General features: G+C 45.2%; 3 protein-coding genes across 3 annotated transcripts; 2 read left to right on the top strand and 1 right to left on the bottom strand.

Annotated features, from left to right (window-relative positions):
- On the top strand, positions 569-5,124 carry LOC8067965. Its single transcript, XM_021465614.1, has 6 exons — positions 569-1,051; positions 1,130-1,228; positions 1,337-1,624; positions 4,129-4,200; positions 4,718-4,943; positions 5,027-5,124. Exons 1-6 carry the CDS (start codon positions 569-571, stop codon positions 5,122-5,124), a joined length of 1,266 nt encoding a protein of 421 aa, XP_021321289.1.
- On the top strand, positions 7,884-10,214 carry LOC8073294 (aspartyl protease family protein At5g10770). The gene is made up of 2 exons (XM_002445285.2): positions 7,884-8,599; positions 8,750-10,214. The coding sequence occupies exons 1-2, from the start codon at positions 8,302-8,304 to the stop codon at positions 10,081-10,083; spliced, it is 1,632 nt and encodes a 543-aa protein (XP_002445330.1). The 5' UTR covers positions 7,884-8,301; the 3' UTR covers positions 10,084-10,214.
- On the bottom strand, positions 10,266-15,420 carry LOC8073293 (sister chromatid cohesion 1 protein 3). Its single transcript, XM_002444103.2, has 11 exons — positions 15,155-15,420; positions 13,910-14,171; positions 13,774-13,820; positions 13,597-13,628; positions 13,456-13,523; positions 13,000-13,379; positions 12,760-12,904; positions 11,719-11,861; positions 11,002-11,629; positions 10,794-10,926; positions 10,266-10,647 (listed from the first exon to the last, which is right to left on the bottom strand). The coding sequence occupies exons 1-11, from the start codon at positions 15,276-15,278 to the stop codon at positions 10,546-10,548; spliced, it is 2,064 nt and encodes a 687-aa protein (XP_002444148.1). The 5' UTR covers positions 15,279-15,420; the 3' UTR covers positions 10,266-10,545.

Below are 18,331 nucleotides of genomic sequence, written 5' to 3'. Positions count from 1 at the left end.
GGTTTGTTCTGATGTCTGAGTTTGTTTGCCTATTTATTTGGATGGCCCATGATGCTCATTTCATAACATTGAGGTGGCCTAGAATTTTCTTGCATACTAGACCTGGATGAGGAGTTTCGGCCTGGCTGTGGTCACGCAAGTGTTTTTTGTTTCCTATTTGGCCATGAAACTCAGTCATGCACAGTTACCATTAACCACTGCTGGTACTCCTGTTTGTGCCTTTGTTGCATGGTCAAACATGACTTGCTAATTTTTACAACAATTTTCCTAGTCACTTCTTCTTTTTTTGCTGTTTGGCCACCAATGATATGAACTGCAAGGTCATAGAATTTTTGCATTCTAAAGCTGAGGCATTTTTTGTTTGTACGCCAGCCACCAATGATTTGTAATTTGAGGTCTAGGGTAATTAGAATTGCTGAGGCCTTTTTTCTATGCCAGCCACCAATGATTTGTAGTCGTAGTCATCTTCTTGAATTAGATGCTGAGGCCTTATGTTGTTCTATTAACCTAACATGTGTTCGCTAATCTATGAACTTATCTTGACATGTTTACTCTAAATGCACCTTAGATGGCTGCCAATGGTGCTCAAGGGTTTGTAACCACTGCTGCAATGCTTCCTGCGGGCTACATTTGCCCCCCTGGTGCAAATGTTGTAGCCCCCACTGCTGGTATACCTGCTGAGCCTGCTCTACCTCCTGTTCCTCCTATTGCTCCTTCTGCATCTGCTAAGGTGGTTGTTCCACCATCTAGGCCTGCTATGAGGTGGACAAATAACACCTCTGGATTTGTGCTGAGGAGGCTATGTAACCTAATAGAGAGTGGTGCTAGGGCTGATAAGGGGTTTAAGGAGAAGGATGTAAACCAGGTGGCTAAGCTCCTTATGGAATACACTGGGGAGGAGGTCACTCCAACCCAAGTGTACAACCAATTAAGGAAGTGGAGGCAGAGGTGGGGTAGGATCTCTAAGCTTAGAGACCTTAGTGGTGCCCTTTTTGATGATGAGGTGAAGGCAATCATGCTGGACCCTGAGCATTACCAAGGCCACATCAAGGTATTCTAGAAGTATTTGCCTTCTCTTACTATCTATTATGCACTGCCTAATCTAACAGCCTAGGAAACAAATTTTCAGGACCACCCAAAAGATGTTGGGCTCCTCAACACCCCTATCAGATTCTATGAGGAGATGCAGACCATCTTTGCCACTAGAATGGCTATTGGTAGATTTGTTGTAGCATCCAATGAAGCCCTAGGTGTCAACCATTACCAGTCTAATAGCTCCCTAGGCACAGTAAAGGGTTGTGATGGTAAGTCCATCCCTTTGGGCAAAACTGATTAGGGGGAGAGTAGCAAGACTGAGCTGTTGACTTCTGATGGTGGGAGGAAGAAGAAGAGGCCATGTTTCACTGAGGAGGAGGTGCTGGTCATGACAAACATGACTGATGCGGTGAACAATGTAGCAAATGCCTTAAGAGAGACTGGACCTGCTTTCATTGATGGTGACCTCTACCATGCTGTCATGGACACTCCACGGTTCTCTGAAGAAGCCCTGATTGTTGCCTTCTCTGACCTCCACGACAACAAGGCACATGCCACTGCTTATGTGAACATGGTGGATAGTCATAGGGTACTTTGGCTTAGGACCTTCCTTGCAAAGCACTACTATGTGTAGATGCACTGGGTCCAGTGCTACACTAGGAGGGAAGCAGTTGACGTAGTAGAAGGTCCTCCACCCTCCACCACTCTTCATCACTGATTTTTTTGGTGGATTTTGCTAATTGTGTTGTAGCTGTGCAGTACTGATAGGCTAACACACTTCTTTTGGGCTAGTGGTTCTTTTAGAATGAGGAGGTGGTTTTTTATTCATATTCTATAATGACATTATTACTATTTGGTGGTTGCTTACCATGCAACTTGTAATATGAGTGTTGGCATTTCTTAACGTCATCACTAAGAACAGGGTTTAATCCGTCCTCAGCAACGATGTCAGAAATGTCGTGATAACACTTACTAATGCAATCACCAAGATTAGAGTATAAATCTATCCTAAGCAACGATGCCAGAAATGCTTGTTAGCGTTTCTTAGCGTCTCTACCTAGAATAGGGTTCTGCTCTACTCATGATAATGACATTGGCAGTGTTATATTGGTAGATCCGTAGCATCACCACCTTGAATAGGAAGCTAGATCTACCTTCCCGATAACGGCGCCTTATTACCGTTAGGGTAGGGTTCCAGTTCTTAATCATGGTAGTGGCACTAGGATTGCCATGTTGGTATTCCTTAACAAGTCACTAGCTCGGCGCATGTCTAGCAACAGTGTTAAGTATATACTGGGGTGATAGTTCCTTAGGTTTGGAGTTTAAGTACCGCAAGCGGACGGGAATTATCGTGTAGCATTTCAACCCGGGGATTTACCGAGTGTCGTATTTATAGGTTCGCTCTAAGAAAGGCTTAATATGTTAAGGATTCTAAGATAAGCATAGATCAAAGTAATTATGATAGCAATAATGGAATCAAAGGTCATAGCAGGTGATAAACATTTATATGTAGAATAGTGATCCGTCACAATCTAGGCATGGCATATGGGCTAAGGAATAAAAAGAGACTAAAAGAATGAATTGAATCAAAGAATAAACAAACAACCTATTGGAGCAGGTGTGGTCCTAGATACAGATCATGTCATAGAACAAGTTAATCATGTAATTATACTACTTAGATCTAGTCCTGTGTTTAGATGGATTGGGAGGTTACGCGAGTACTGGTCTGCCAGCAACCTCCGCAACTATTTAGACTCCTACACCCTAGCCGAACGTGGGGGAATGCCAAGGACGGACAGGGCTGTCACCACACCTGCTAGAGGGGGGGGATGGACTAGGACAATGCATTTACCCGGCCTTTACACCCAAGCACCATGCTTACATGCAAAGAACCTACTCGGACTCCCCTGGGTCCCTGACCCTACGGATCGATAGGTAAGAAGCCCGAGCCTACTCAAAAGAGCATGATAAACCCCCATCTTCACACAAAGCTATTTCTAGGTAATTAATTAACATGAAACAATTAGACTAAAGTCCTAAGTGAGAATAATACAACATACACTTAGCACTAGTTCATATAATACACTACTAGCCCTAGGGTAGCATTATACTTTAAGAACTATATACTAAAATGTATGTCATATTATTTTCACTAGAACTATATTCTAGTTCATATGCTAGCATCATAAAACAGGGCCTATGATCTATGTCATATACCATAGCATAAGAACTATACTCTAGTTCATATGAAGAACTATATCGGACATGATAAGGCATGGACTTGGAGTACAGATATTCTTTATTCATACCCAAGTTTCTCTCCAAGGAGCCAAGCCCTCCTTGATAGCTCACCCAACTCTCTCTCTCTAAAAGCTAAAAGAAAAAACTAAGAAGAGGTAGTGTCCAAGTGCCTTGAAGGTGGAGTGTTGATTGTGAATGTGATGAGATGAATGGAGCCTCCCTCTCCCCCTCCTTAAATAGGTGGGGAAGGTCGGTTCCCCAGGGTGTAAACTGCAATTTGCACGCGGGGACTATGGGAGGATAGGCTTAGCACCGCCTCTGCGAAAGGCGGTGCCGAGATGGGCTGGGTCAGGGTCGGGGGCGGCCGCCCCCTGGTGGGCCCCGCTGGCCCCGGCCCGAAGCCCGTTGCCTTCCTCTCGGGCCCCTGAGTCCAGATCCACCTGCAAATTGATGCACTTCTATATTGGGCTTTTGGGTACTTGTTTATTTGCGCATTTTTTTGACGTGTCGGATTGTGCCTTTTTATTTGCTTTCCACCTGTATGCCTCTATATGATCTGCAAAACACAACTTGCACTACATGTGGAACTTGGTAAGCATTTAATAAGTATATGTGAGTAAAATACATGCTTTTCTTCCTTTGCATGGACTATGTTGGCGGGGTAAATATGTCATTAAGAACCGCCAACAATGAGTACTTCTGGACTTAATTTGCAGTTCACATTTTCAGTATTTCATGGTTGCTTGAAATTTTCAGTTTGTATGTTCCAATTCTTGTTCCAACAATAGTGTGCATTGAGAGGCCAGCAAGGCAAGCCACTGTCTGAAATCACTTTTGTATGCATTGGTGTAGATGGATATGCAGCAGAACAAAGGTGGTATGGCAGCACAGGCTGCTACCATGGTTGTTGTAATGGCTTCTATTGTGTGTTCGATACTGAAAAGACCTAGAGAGGAAGATCTTGAACCTATTTGTTATGGTCCTAGGTTAGAAGCTGATGAACATAGGGCTAAGAATCTTAGGCTCATATACAACTCAACTGATGGGGAGTGCATAGCCATGCTTAGGATGGGTAGAGCAGCTTTTTTCTCACAGCGCAATCTATTTAGGGACAGGGGGTTAGTTTTGGACTCAACTAATGCCTCTGTTGAGGAACAAGTAGCCATGTTTCTCCATGTGGTTGGTCACAACCAGAGGTTCAGGGTTGTCCATCAGAGTTTTAGGAGGTCCATAGAGATAGTAAGCAGACACTTCCATCAGGTGTTGTATGTTGTTGGGGAACTAAGGGCTGAGCTCATCAAACCACCATCTGGGGCAACACACCCCAAAATCTTGGGTAGTCATAGATGGAACCCTTATTTCAAGGTAACACAAGCCTGCATTACTTCCTTTGTATCCATGCCTTGATGTAGATTTTTATGTTTGAACTTGTGTCTCATAGGACTGCATAGGTGCCATTGATGGTACCCATGTGCTAGCAAGGGTGCCCAGGCACATGCAAGGGCCCTTTATGGGTAGGAAAAGCAGTTGCACACAGAATGTGATGGAGGCTGTTGATTTTGACCTGAAATTCACTTATGTCCTAGCTGGGTGGGAGGGATCAGCTCATGATGCATTAATCCTTGCTGATGCCCTTGAAAGGGATGGGGGTCTCAGTGTGCCTGAAGGTAAATACATGACTACTAAATTTGTTACTTTCCTATTCTGTCCACTGTCTGACTTGTCCATTGAAACCCGTAATCAATTTTAGAGAAATTCTATCTTGTGGATGCTGGTTACGCTTGCAGACCAGGCTTCATGCCTCCATTCAGAGGTGTAAGGTATCACCTATCGGAGTATTACCCGTAGACACAACCCAACCAATTCGAAGGAACTTTTCAACCTCAGACATAGCTCACTTAGGACAACCATTGAAAGGGCATTTAGGGCTTTGAAGAACCGCTTTCAAATCATAGACAACAAACCATTCCATAAGTACAAGACACAAGTGAAGCCTGTACAGGCCTGTTGCATATTGCACAACTGGATACTAGGGTTTGGGGTAGACCATGTCGTTCCAACCGAAGAATCATGGGTTCCAAACCCTCGTAGAAGAAATAACGATGTTCCAGCTAATGACTTGCAGTCACAAGAGGTGGCTAGCATGGCAGAACTTAGAGATGGGATTTGTGAGGCAATGTGGGAAAACAGGGGCACCTCTAGAACTTAGCTGGTATCCACACATCATTTCCTTCATTTGTGTGTTATTGAATGGCTGCCTTGTATGGTAATCATGCTACTTGCTAGATATGAAATTATAATAATTTGGATTTCATTTTGGTTTTTCATTGCGTTGTTTGTTCAATCCGGCCGATGATGACCTATCTTTTATTGAAGTGGCACCAGTTAATTTGCATTGTAAGTATTTCTCAATGCTGTCATCAAACCATGAGACACGTCCATTCCCAAGCAACTTCTCAATAATAGTGGGATGATGGCTGGGATGGACGTGTCCCATGCTTCCATGGCTGCACTGATCTAGGTTTTCTCATTGCTGTCATCAAACCGTGCGAGACGTCCAGTCCCAAGCAACTTCTCACAAATAATGGGGGTAATGGCTGGGATGGACGTGTCGCACGCTTCCATGGCTGCACTAAACTTCGGTTCCTCCATTTTCCAAATGTATATGTTCAGGCAAACAAACAATTTCTTTGGTTTTCTGCTCCCTCGGTGCCACCGATGATTTAATATGTCACTGTTTTACAACAATTATATACACGCCTGAGGCCCCAAAAAATTTTAACCATGCTTGTGATGTCAGTTTCTTTCACAAGTGTTTGTCAAATCTTTGTTTCTTGAGTTTGTCAACACCAGTTCGCAAATGGAGTGGACACACTTATTGAACAAAGACATGACATCCACTTGATTAATCTTAGACTGAGGCATTTTCCCTTGCAATGGGCAGCACAATGAGTGGATGGTATGTTGTTTTCAAAGGCAAAGTTCCTGGTATTTACTCCAGGTGGGCAGAGTGCAGTGACCAAGTGCTAAACTTTAAGGGCAATGTCCACAAGAAGTACAGTTCATATGAGCAAGCACTTGAGGCATTCAGCTCAACTATCAACTCAATTTCTTCATCTCAAACCTGTACCTGTATTTCTGTAAGTGATAATGCAGTGCAACCATGGGGAAATAGGTGCCTTAGGTTTGTTGGGAATATTGGTATGATTGCTAGTAAGTGGTTTTGTTGTGGTCATTCACAAAAAGCTCAGAGCGATGAATCCCTGTTAGTTTGATAATTGTCACATGTAACAAGTAATTAGCACTTGTAATGATTCTTTAAGTTCCTGAAACCTGACTTATTGTTGTGGTACTCACAGAACTTGTGGTTTTGTTAATGCAATGTTCAAAAACATTCTCATTTGCTATCATTTCCTTCTTTGGGTAGTTTGCATTCTGGTGGGAGGTAGTTTGTTGTAGCTGCTATGCAAGCAAACAAACACCATCCCAACCAGGCGGTTGGGAGGTAGTTTGCTGCACTGCCACTGGGTGCAGGCAAACAAACATGTTGCCCAGGCCAGACAGGCCCAACTGGGAAGTGCAACCAAACAAGGTGCACTGCACCACCTGGGCCTAGCCAAATGTGACCTGGCTAGGGGACACCGGCCTGGCTGGGAAGGCCCAGGGAAATAAACACGCCCTACATGAATACGAACCTAACACAATTTGAACGGGTCAAATCGGAGTTAAAATGAGTATTTTCTGGTCAAAACAAAATCAGTGGCAATCTTATAAATAAAGAAAAACGTATTTTGAATTAAACCGACGTGAAATACGTTTTCAAAATTGAGAAAACATAATTTGAAATGGTGCTATGCACCGCAGGTTAATTCGTAAAGTTTTGTAGAGACTCTTTAGAAAATATTGCAGCGAAGGGGCACCTTATGTTCTTGGTCGTCGATCTTGCGATGGACAGCTAGGAGTCGGGGGGGGCGGCCGCCGACGAGCCAAGCGCGACGAAGCGCCATGGCTGGTGACGAGAACTCATTGGAGTTCACCCATCTCGTGATTCTGTGCACTCTAAGCCAAAAGAAGAGCACCGGGAGATGGAGAAGCTTACCACGAACTCACCTTGTGTTTTGCTCGAGCCGAGAAGGTGTGCGGAAGGCGCACGGCAGTGGCGGCTCAGATGGAATCTCGGCGAGATCCAAATCATGGATTGTGGGGCTAGAACGACCTCTGGTGAAACATAGATGGAAAAAGAGGGAGCAAAGGAGGGCCTAGGGGCTTTATAGGGCACGGGGTGATCAAATCCCGTAGAAATCGGAGGAAGAGGCACAGATTTCCTTAGTTAGGTTTCCAGTTCGAGACTGACGGACATCAGCTATGGCCTCCTTTGTCGAGGGTCGCGCTTTGCCAAGTGCCTCACACTCAGCTGGTCTTTGGAGAGTGCTCCAGCTTTTTTGTTAAGTGTTTTTCTTTGCCGAGTGCCTCACATTTAGCACTCGGGCCCTAGACACTCGGTAAAGACCCAGTCTCTGGTAGTGTAAGCCTCCATATATGTCCTGCCGCATGTGCCATCTTCGAGAGCAGCTGGTGTCCTCCCAAGGTTCGGCGGCGCCATCCGCCATCCGGCATCATGAGCAGGGCAGTAACAGTAGTACACTAGTGCTAGTTAGGAATGGTCCACGGCATCCACTGCCTTGGTCCCGGCCATGTTCCGCGACGGTTCGGTCACGGGAGCAGGTGCGGACGCCGCCCCTGGGGCATCGCGCACGCTATGCTACCATCCTCGCCGCAAGCAAACAACGAGCCACCTCCTCCCCTCCCCGGTCGCCTTTTGTGCGTACCCGTCCGTGATCGCAGATAGTCCGCCGCGCTACAGCGGTTACAGTGGTCTCGTGCTCCCTCGTGCAGTCGTGCGAGCACGCATGCTCGTCCAAAGCAGGGGCCGGGGCTGGGGCCGGGCTAGCTACTGCCACTGGCAGTAGCAGGCAGCAGCGTCCGTCTATATACCCCGATACCCCGTCTCTCTCTCTCTCATGCATGCACACTACTCACATTCCCTTGTCTCTTGCATTGTCAGATCCTCCGTGCCAGCTAGCTAGCTTGCATTGTCAGATCTATCTATCCACCGTACCACACGGTCCACAGCAGCGCGCTAACTTAACAATGGCGGCCGCCGCTCGCCTTCTTCTTGGCGTCCTTGCGCTTCTCGCCGCCGTGCAAGCGGTCTACGGAAAGAGCGCCGTGCTGTCTCTGCGCGAGTTGGATGGACGACGGGGTGCCGCTACGGAGACCTGGAGCCGCCGCTACGGCGACGCAAAGCTTGCTGAAATGCTAGGTAGTAACAGTTTTGATGCACACTGACGTACCGTACCGGTGCTTTCTCAGCTCTGTCTAACAGAAACTGTGCATGCATTTGGAATTCTACCAATGAACTCGCATGCAGTTGCTGTCACATGCTCACTCATATGTCTGCCATCTTGTTCAGGAGAGCACAAGAAAGCAGGGGCAGCAAGAACAGCGACCACCGTGCTAGAGCTCAAGCGCCACTCCCTCGTTGCCATCCCTGACGACGATCCCGCCGCCCACGACCGCTACCTCCGCCGTCTCCTCGCAGCCGACGAATCGCGTGCCAACTCATTCCAGCTCCGCATCCGCAACGACAGGGCAGCGGCAGCGTCCACGCAGTCCGGCTCGGCAGAGGTCCCGCTAACCTCCGGCATCCGGTTCCAGACGCTCAACTACGTCACCACCATCGCGCTCGGCGGCGGCAGCTCCGGCTCCCCCGCCGCGAACCTCACCGTCATCGTGGACACGGGAAGCGACCTCACCTGGGTGCAGTGCAAGCCCTGCTCCGCGTGCTACGCGCAGCGCGACCCGCTCTTCGACCCTGCGGGCTCCGCCACCTACGCCGCGGTCCGGTGCAACGCCTCCGCGTGCGCGGCCTCCCTCAAGGCGGCCACCGGCACGCCGGGCTCCTGCGGGGGAGGCAACGAGAGGTGCTACTACGCGCTGGCCTACGGCGACGGGTCCTTCAGCCGCGGCGTGCTCGCCACGGACACGGTCGCGCTCGGCGGCGCCAGCCTGGACGGGTTCGTGTTCGGGTGCGGGCTCAGCAACCGTGGCCTGTTCGGCGGCACGGCGGGGCTCATGGGCCTCGGCCGCACCGAGCTGTCGCTAGTCTCCCAGACCGCGTTGCGGTACGGCGGCGTGTTCTCCTACTGCCTGCCGGCGACCACCTCCGGTGACGCTTCGGGCTCGCTCTCCCTGGGCGGAGACGCGTCGTCCTACCGCAACACGACGCCCGTGGCGTACACCCGCATGATCGCCGACCCGGCGCAGCCGCCCTTCTACTTCCTCAACGTCACCGGCGCGGCCGTCGGTGGTACCGCCCTCGCGGCGCAGGGGCTCGGCGCCAGCAACGTGCTCATCGACTCCGGCACGGTGATCACGCGCCTGGCGCCGTCCGTCTATCGCGGCGTGCGCGCCGAGTTCACGCGCCAGTTCGCCGCGGCCGGCTACCCGACAGCCCCGGGGTTCTCGATCCTGGACACGTGCTACGACCTGACGGGGCACGACGAGGTGAAAGTGCCGCTGCTGACGCTGCGGCTGGAGGGCGGAGCAGAGGTGACCGTGGACGCAGCCGGGATGCTGTTCGTGGTGAGGAAGGACGGCTCACAGGTGTGCCTGGCCATGGCGAGCCTGTCGTACGAGGACCAGACGCCCATCATCGGCAACTACCAGCAAAAGAACAAGAGGGTGGTGTATGACACGGTGGGGTCTAGGCTAGGCTTCGCCGACGAGGACTGCAACTATGTATAGAGAGGGAGGACTGGAGGAGGATGTGGAGAGGGGATGAGTGAAATATCGGATGATGCCTAGTTATCTGTTGTATAAGCTATGTCCACCTAACTACTGAGTGTAGTTTGATGAAATTTCATAGTTTTTAATAAGACTTACAAATCCACACAATCAGGTGGCTCCAATTAGAATAGGGCATAATATACCGCAGAATATCATGAAAATCTTCTTAATACACCGAAGGAAACAGCTACAGACATAGAATGAAAGAGAAATATGTATAAGATGTCACACTATTTAGTACTTGCACTGATATTCACTAAGCTAACTTAGTCCCTAACCAACATATCCTAACAGAAGTTTATGTCCATTTGACCCCTTCTCCAGCATCACCCTAAAACAATATTCATGCAGCCCTTGTGAATTCTATCTTCTTCGCAGATGAACAAGAGGTCTTGTAGATGACGACTCTAAATAACTTTGTCAAAGTTTGGCAGCGGAGAGTGAGGGTTTAACTGAAATTTCAATATCTCCAAATGGCTCTTCCGCTTGTTGGACATCAATGTAGTCGTAACTCTTCAGAACCTATAGGAAAACAAATAGGTTTTCAAAGTAAATAAAGTTCCAAATAACAAAAGAGACTACCTGCAGCTGCAACGTAAATATAGAAAAAAAAATTGCAATCAGGCCATTCACCCATAAATATAGAAACTGCATGTCAGTTATGTTACCGTTGTCTCAAAGAACATCCTTGCAGCTTGTTTTCTTGTTTTCCCTTCCAAAATTTTGTTCAAACTGAATTTTCCAGGCTGCTCATCTGATGAGGGTGAAGGCACATGATCCTTGAAGAACAGTGCAACAGCCCTACAATACCATAATCAAAATGTTACAACTTCTACTCAAATAAGAATGGTACGATCAGTTCAAACATCTCTTTACCTTGTCCTAGTAGACATGCTTGCTAATCCGGTGGTTCTGGTACCTGCACTAGATACCCCTCCAGGTGTACTCATGAGACCAGGGATCTCTGGTTGATCATCATCTTCATTGATTGGAAAGAGGAAGGACAGATTTTCAGAGTCACGGGTACTTTGTCCAGGTAATGAATACTTCCCATCAGTTGATGGTATTTCAGAAACTGCAGTTCCTCCAAGCCTCTCATCCGTTGATGGTATTTCAGAAACAGCAGTTCCACCAAGCCAAGATGGTGGAGTTCCACCGGGAGTTTTGTAAGGAGTGTCATTTTCTCTTATTGGAGATGGCACATCTATTGGTGAGAATCGGGGCAACTCAGGCAACATATCATCATCTGGTGCTGCACCTGCAGCTCCTGATGACTTCAGAGTTGGCAAAGGTTCAGGCTGTGCCGCTGCATTGCCCGGAGACACTGGGGCGGGCTCATGGTAAGGCAGTTCCGCAGTTCGAGGAACATTTGGGCTTAGCTGCCGTTCAGGTGGTGCATCCTGACAATCATTTGCTACACCAGCCACATTGGTACGCTCAGCATCAAGGCCATTGATACACGGGAAGTTTCTCTCATAGGTTTCTTGAAGATTACTGCACATCCCTGAAAAAGGAACAATTCAGGGTATGAAATGGTTTCTTGAGATTGAACAAACTACACCTCCAAGAAAATCAAAGAGCATATAAGCTTACCGTGCAGCAGAGGTTCAAGCAAGAAGCTGCCCTTCCTGTTAGTCCTGCTGAATCTCCACGTATCAAGGCTTGTTTGGGGTAGTTTTCTCCTCTTGCAGATCAACTCATCTAGTTCAGCACCATGAATTTGCTTGCTCATACAGCTGCGCAAGAGAAGATGGAATTACCACAGGTACCAAAGAGTAGCTCAATTAAAAATAACAGCATACTGAATTTATCATACCAAATGCATCATTTTAGATGGTAAAAGTATATGGATGGTATATTTTTGTAATGGAACGGGTCCTAAAATGTTGACCAGTAAGAGTAACCCAATTTCTAAATGAACATGTGAAACCAAATGGAAATGATGGTATTGAGTTGTAGTGAATAAGCTGTTTAAAATATTGCTGATGGAGACAGTGTAGAACCTATACAGAATCCCCCCCCCCCCCCCCAAAAAAAAAAAACAGCATCCATACAGTGATACAGTTCCATATATGCTAACGAACCAAGCAGAGCCAATGCAATAAGTGTGTGACTACATGTACGAATACACTTCTCTATAATAAACCTTGAACATTATTTTGTGCACCCCAAAATAGCTACCCTACATGCAGGTGTAGAATAGTGCCAACAACTACGTGTTCCGTAGACCACAAAACAACATGAAAAATAGAACTTTGTTTCATAAATCATATCATAAAGATGTAAATGTATAAAAATAGAAGCCTGATCACTGTTTGTTCTTTGACTTGACTGCATCTCAAAGGTAGCACTGTGTATCATGAAGTTTGAAGTATCATGTATGCAATGCATTGAACATCAATGACTATGGGGACTCAGGCCCCTGCCTTAAGAAGGCCAGCATTGGATATTAGCATGCAGACTTTCAAAGAACAAAGGTACATCTTTTGACCAACAAACAATTCAAACTGCAAGCAATTGTTTTCTCTCAAAATAGAAATCACATTAATCATTGTTCCAAGTTATTACACTGAAATATTGCTCAAATCATGTAAGAATCTTCCATGCCAAAATTGAGGCTCAATTAAAACTTACTCATTGGAGAGCACAATTTTGTAATCAAATTTCATCCCTCTCTTCCTCTTTCTAGTGTTAACTTGTGCTTTTGGCCTTCTATTATCCTCATTTTCTTGTACTGGAGGTGGAGATGGCTGAAGCCCAAATTCAGGTAGTGGAATGTCTACAAACAGAGAAGTAAAACGAAATCTGTATCAAGAGGAGTTGGACAAACAAACAAATCCTTTAGGTACATAATGTGTCAGGACAAATACTAACCAAAATTTAGAGGCCCATCATCTACAAAAGCATCAAATGTGCTTGGTGTCTGTAAATTGGAAATGGATCTCCCATGTACTTGTCGACCAGCAGAAGTTGTTTCGTCCATAACTGGAGGGGTGATAGCCTTGTTTTGCACAAAAGGTGAAGAATCAGGGTCCAAATCCATGGGGTCATCATTTCGAAGGATTGACTCTGTTAACTTCAGGTGAGGAGACTCATGTGGAGCTTCACGCATTTTTTCGGGTGGATCTAGTGCTCCATCTGTCTGATTTGCTATGTTGGAATTTACTGGTGAATTGCCTATGGGAGGATCTACGGGAGCTCCTTCATTAGGATTGATATTAGCTCCAAAACCATCATGAAATGGAGGGGACGTCCTGAACATGATTGCAAAGGAGACATGAATCCACAATCCACAAGTAAAAAAGAGAGAAAACAAATTAAGAGACATACTCATCCAAAATTGCTGTAGGCCCCATGTGCAATGATGGATCAGGACCTGATTGCTCTACTCTGGCATCCTGCGCAGTGAAGTAAAATATTAATGAATAAGAAAAAAGGAAAGGAAAAAAAACAGTAGGATAGTATGAATACCTCATCAAGTTCTATCATCACATATTCTCCTTCTGCAAAACCAATCAGATAGTTAAACGTAAAAGTCATGGTTGAACATTGTTTATCAATCAAAATAAAAACTAAGTTAGGGGTTCGACACAGCTGATTGCTTCAAAAAAGAATAAACAAGTATTCACTATAGTGAGCTTTCCTTACCAGCCAAGGTAATCTGATCACGAGTCTTCTGATGATTATCTGGTGTACTGCAGAGAGTTTAACAAAAAATAACTATTACATAGGTAGCATTTGCATTACATTACATAAAACAATGATGAAGAACATCAGTTCTTACTCCATCAGAGAAATTGCATCGTCCAAGTTTAAGTCGTCAAGATTTAGTGTTGGTGGTAGTGTAATGGACTCAAATGGAGCACGGTCTGCATCAATTGGAAGATCGACTTGGACAGAAGCGAATGCAGTTCTTATTGAAGTTAGCATTCGATTGCAATCTTGAAACAGGTATTGCACCTTCCATGAATAAATGCGAACTAGACCTAGAAGAAGATGCCCTGATAATCTTAGAGCAATTGGAACTTCAGGGAACATTATACTTTCTGAAAAGGCAAACGGTATTCATTAGAAGACTAGGGAAGGATTTACAGAATAAATCACAGGGAAATGATAGCAAAATTTCTGAATGTAGGGTAGAATCAAGAAGGTACATATCGATACAGAACATACTAAGAAACATCTTTTCTAAGGAAATTATAACAGGAGATGGTCATTATTATAGAATAAATCCAAAAGAACAGAGTGAAATGAGGGCTGCTAACTTGCAGCAAGCACAACAGACAAATCACTCAGTAACTTCCACTCTTCCCCACACCCAACCTAGGGCTCACCAAATCACAAGGATTTTGCTAATTGTCTTCGGTCCAACTAAATGAAAAAAAAATGAGGCAAAAGACACATTAGTTTGCCAAATAATCTCACAAGTACATGCCTGGCTCAAAAGATCATATCTTCGGCCATAAATAAGCCATATCTTCTGCGCAAACAGCCTATGCTAAACAATTGCAACAGGCTATGCCCCAACTTCCTGAGGACATGACTAAAGTACTTCTTTTTTCTTTTGCGTTTCTGCATAAACTGTGACAAGAACCGTTCTTTACGTGAAATTCGTAATCACTAACTAAAATACCGGCAGCGAACCGTAATTGGGAATATCATCTACACACAAGAATTCTTAGCCAAAACCCAAAGAAGCCCCTTCTCCGTTTAACTTGCAGAATGCCGGATGGGGACACAAAAGCCAAAGAAGCCCCTTCTCCGTTTAACTTGCGGAATGCCGGTTGGGGACCAAATCCTCGCACAAATGACCTTGCGTCTCATGATTCCACTGCATTTGCGCCAAAGGCCACAGGGAGCACCGAACCTTTAAGCCTCCGCAGATGCTTCCAAGAATCCCTCGCCAAAGAAACAAATGGGAGGAGAAAAAGATCCTGCTTTTTTTCTACCGGCGGACGACAGAGGGAAGGGAGGGGGGGGGGGGGGGGGGGACGCGTTTTTGGGCGAGCGAGGGGCGGAGCCGACGGACCTGCGTAGGTGGGGATGTCGATGCCGTCAATCTGCGGCTTCTTGATCTTGCGCTCGAGGTGCGCGGCGATCCACACGGTGCCCAGCGGGCTCTTCCGCGCGAGGATCGTGTGCGAGTAGAACATCCTTGGCAATCCCCTGTGCGGCTCACCGATAGGCGCTGGGGTTCAAGTGGCGGCGGCGGCGGTGGCGCGGTGGAGGGCGAGGCGACGACGGGAGGATACGGGATGGGAATGGGATTGCGAATTTGTTTTGTGGGGGAAAAGGTTTTGAGGCGAAGCCGGGAAGGGCAGTTTCCAAATTCCAAAGGATGAGGAGGCGGGAAGGCGGCTTTTGGCGCGCGGTTTTCGGGCATCGTGGCGGGATGGACGTGGAACTTGGTATCCCTTGGACTTGGGCCTTGCCTGAGGCGGGCCACACCGTTACGAGATGTGAATTGCTGGCCGATATTATTTTATTTAAGAGTATTTCTAAGATTTTTCAAATTTCACTTCCAATCAATTCAGTAATAACTTCCTATCTCAACTCAAGGCCTGTTTGGTTTCTTGCTAAATTTCAGCTAGCTAAACTTTAATCATTTTAGTAACTAAATTTTTCAAAAACACTGACTAAAAAAAAGTAAAATAGTTTAGCCTCACTAGTCATTCAAGAATACCTACAATAGGTAGTGACTAAAATTTAGTAAGAGAAACTAAATAGGCACTCAATCAAGAGCCTTAGTAGTAAGGTTCTATTCTAGATTTTAACGGCACCATGCAAATCTTAAGAATTTTATCAGTTTCATTCTTCAAAATGCTTATAGCTAGGGACATCCTCAACAAGCATAATCAAATGCCTGGGTAGGTGACAATAAACAAATACAAAAGTTACCAGCATAACAACACACGCGAAGACCGAAGAGTGAGTCACGCCTTGTTTAATTCACCCCAAAATATAAAAAGTTTTCAAGATTCCTCGTCACATCGAATCTTGCGGCACATGCATGAAGCATTAAATATATATGAAAATAAAACTAATTACACAGTTTGTCTGTAAATCGCGAGACGAATCTTTTGATCCTAGTTAGTTCATGATTGGACAATATTTGTCAAATAAAAACAAAATTGCTATAGTAGCGAAATCTGAATTTTTTTCGGAACTAAACAAGGCCTTAGAGAAAGAAAAATTACTAGGAAGTGTGCGCGCTAGGCCACGAACTCATCGCCAGCGACTAAATTTTTTTATGTGCTCTCTATTGGATATAAACAAAATAGCTAGATCATAGATGAGTTAGTTTGGTTCTTTGTGGTGGAAGTTCTCGATTTGGTACAAGGGGTGAAGCTACGTGCTGATTAGGGGGTGCAAATGCACCCCCTAAAATTTATAAAAACAATGATTAGGTCTAAAATTTCATCATATACGCACCCCCATAGAAGATGTCTATGCACCCACAAGCTAAGTGTACCCCCTCCTATAATTCGCTCTAGGTTCACGACTGTTTGGTACGAATGCTCGTATTTTTGTAGATTCATTCTATAATTTATTGGAGCTATGCTTTCAGTGGCAGGCGACGTTCCCATCGGCAATAAGGTGTCAGTGATGACTTTATGAATCTCAAGTTCTGCCAAGTCAGAAGGTGTCATTCAGAGGTATTCATGGAGGTAAGGTTAGCATATCTATGTTTATAGAGATAAGTGTGCGTGCATGTTTGGACATATGTGTTGTATTGTGTAATTGTAAAAAAAAGCTAGGAATGTCTTTGTTGAGGATGCGCTAAGAGTGAGGCTTATGTGCATAGAGTGTGCGTGTGTTCTACTTTGTAATTCGAAAAAAAAACAAACAAATACTGAAAACCGATCAAATGGCACAACGTGTATGCCAATTTAGAGCTGGAAGGATATGAGAAAGAATAAGGAGTAGGACAAGGTTCCATGTGCAAATATATAATACTTCATCACAATTTATAAGCCATTCTAAGAATATTAGAGAGTCAAAGCATCTAAAATTTGACTAACATTATAGAAAAAATAAAAAGATTTATAATATCAAATATATATTACTATGAAAATATAACTAATGAAGAATATAATAATACTTAGTTGGTCTCATAAATTGATCAAATTTGAGATATTTTGACTCTCCAAGATTCTTGAAATGACAATGGAGGGGGTAAAAGAGAAATAAAACATAAAAGTGGTCCCGGTGAATTGGAAATAGTCGAGATTTCTGATTTAAATTATTTTCTATATTTTAGAGTTAGAATTTTGTAAATCGTTGGAGAAACACAACAAATATGCTTCTAACTTTTTTTAGCCATTTGAAAAACTCATTAATTTACTTACAATATAGCATGTCTTACGGTGGTTACTCTTCTAATAGCTTTGTTTTGTCGTCTTTGCCTTCACTAAGCCATGAACAATTTTAGAGCAACGAAACTTATGGAAATTTTATTTTTATTAACATGGCAATATTGTTCGGTGAGGCCGTGACTAGAACCAGAGTTGTCTTGAATTAATTTGGGGGTCAATTGCAGTTAGCTTCCGCAATCATTCACCCCCTCTTAAATCGATCATACAATACACACTTATTACAAATTAAAAAAATATATATTATAACGCGCCAGGGGCGGGCCTAGGCCTAGAGCCAGTAGGGCTATGGTCCTAGTCGTGGCTCCTAGTCGTGGCCCAAATTTCTTAGGAACAGGTCTATCATCTTTGACCCAACAAGAACAACTCACTAAAGTGGATAGGACAGATCACAACATCATGCGCTGCTCGCAGGGTCACACCACTTCTTTCCCACACGCCGTTGCCCTCACCTCCCTCTCGCATCTCGCAATCATTGTCGCAAGCGCAGCTCGCTTGGCCCCCATGGCCCCTACCTGCCAGCTGCCACCATCGTCCTCATGGGGCAAGCCTTGCTCCTTAGTTGTCAGCCTCGGCCCGCCACACTTAGGCATTCGTGTGGTGCTTACGCCTGCTAGACCATGCGTCGCCGAGCAGAGTAGCTACTTTAAAGGTATTTCTTCTCTATACTTCAAGTAAGTTGTGTGAAGGTATTTCCTCAAAAGTGGAAGATATGTAAATACACCAAATTGTCACTAGCACTAGGTGTTTCTTTTTTATGTTTCATGTTATTTTTATGAGAATCATGTATTATATTGTCTGTTACTGTACCATACTATATTTACAAACTTTCC

Source organism: Sorghum bicolor, chromosome 7, assembly GCF_000003195.3.
Source record: "Sorghum bicolor cultivar BTx623 chromosome 7, Sorghum_bicolor_NCBIv3, whole genome shotgun sequence".
In the NCBI taxonomy this organism is placed as follows: Eukaryota; Viridiplantae; Streptophyta; class Magnoliopsida; order Poales; family Poaceae; genus Sorghum; species Sorghum bicolor.
Note: the sequence above shows the minus strand (reverse complement) of the source record. Positions and strands in the feature narration are given on the sequence as shown.

Excerpts from the sequence above, each read along its gene's own strand:
- LOC8067965 (XM_021465614.1), top strand. The coding sequence starts at position 569 with ATGGCTGCCAATGGTGCTCAAGGGTTTGTAACCACTGCTGCAATGCTT. Across the intron at positions 4,201-4,717 it reads TTGTTGTAATGGCTTCTATT|GACTGCATAGGTGCCATTGA; the intron begins GTGTGTTCGATA and ends TGTGTCTCATAG. Across the intron at positions 4,944-5,026 it reads GGGTCTCAGTGTGCCTGAAG|AGAAATTCTATCTTGTGGAT; the intron begins GTAAATACATGA and ends AATCAATTTTAG.
- LOC8073294 (XM_002445285.2), top strand. The coding sequence starts at position 8,302 with ATGCACACTACTCACATTCCCTTGTCTCTTGCATTGTCAGATCCTCCG. Across the intron at positions 8,600-8,749 it reads AAAGCTTGCTGAAATGCTAG|GAGAGCACAAGAAAGCAGGG; the intron begins GTAGTAACAGTT and ends CATCTTGTTCAG.
- LOC8073293 (XM_002444103.2), bottom strand. The coding sequence starts at position 15,278 with ATGTTCTACTCGCACACGATCCTCGCGCGGAAGAGCCCGCTGGGCACC. Across the intron at positions 12,905-12,999 it reads TGATGGGCCTCTAAATTTTG|ACATTCCACTACCTGAATTT; the intron begins GTTAGTATTTGT and ends CTCTGTTTGTAG. Across the intron at positions 10,927-11,001 it reads AGCATGTCTACTAGGACAAG|GGCTGTTGCACTGTTCTTCA; the intron begins GTAAAGAGATGT and ends ATGGTATTGTAG.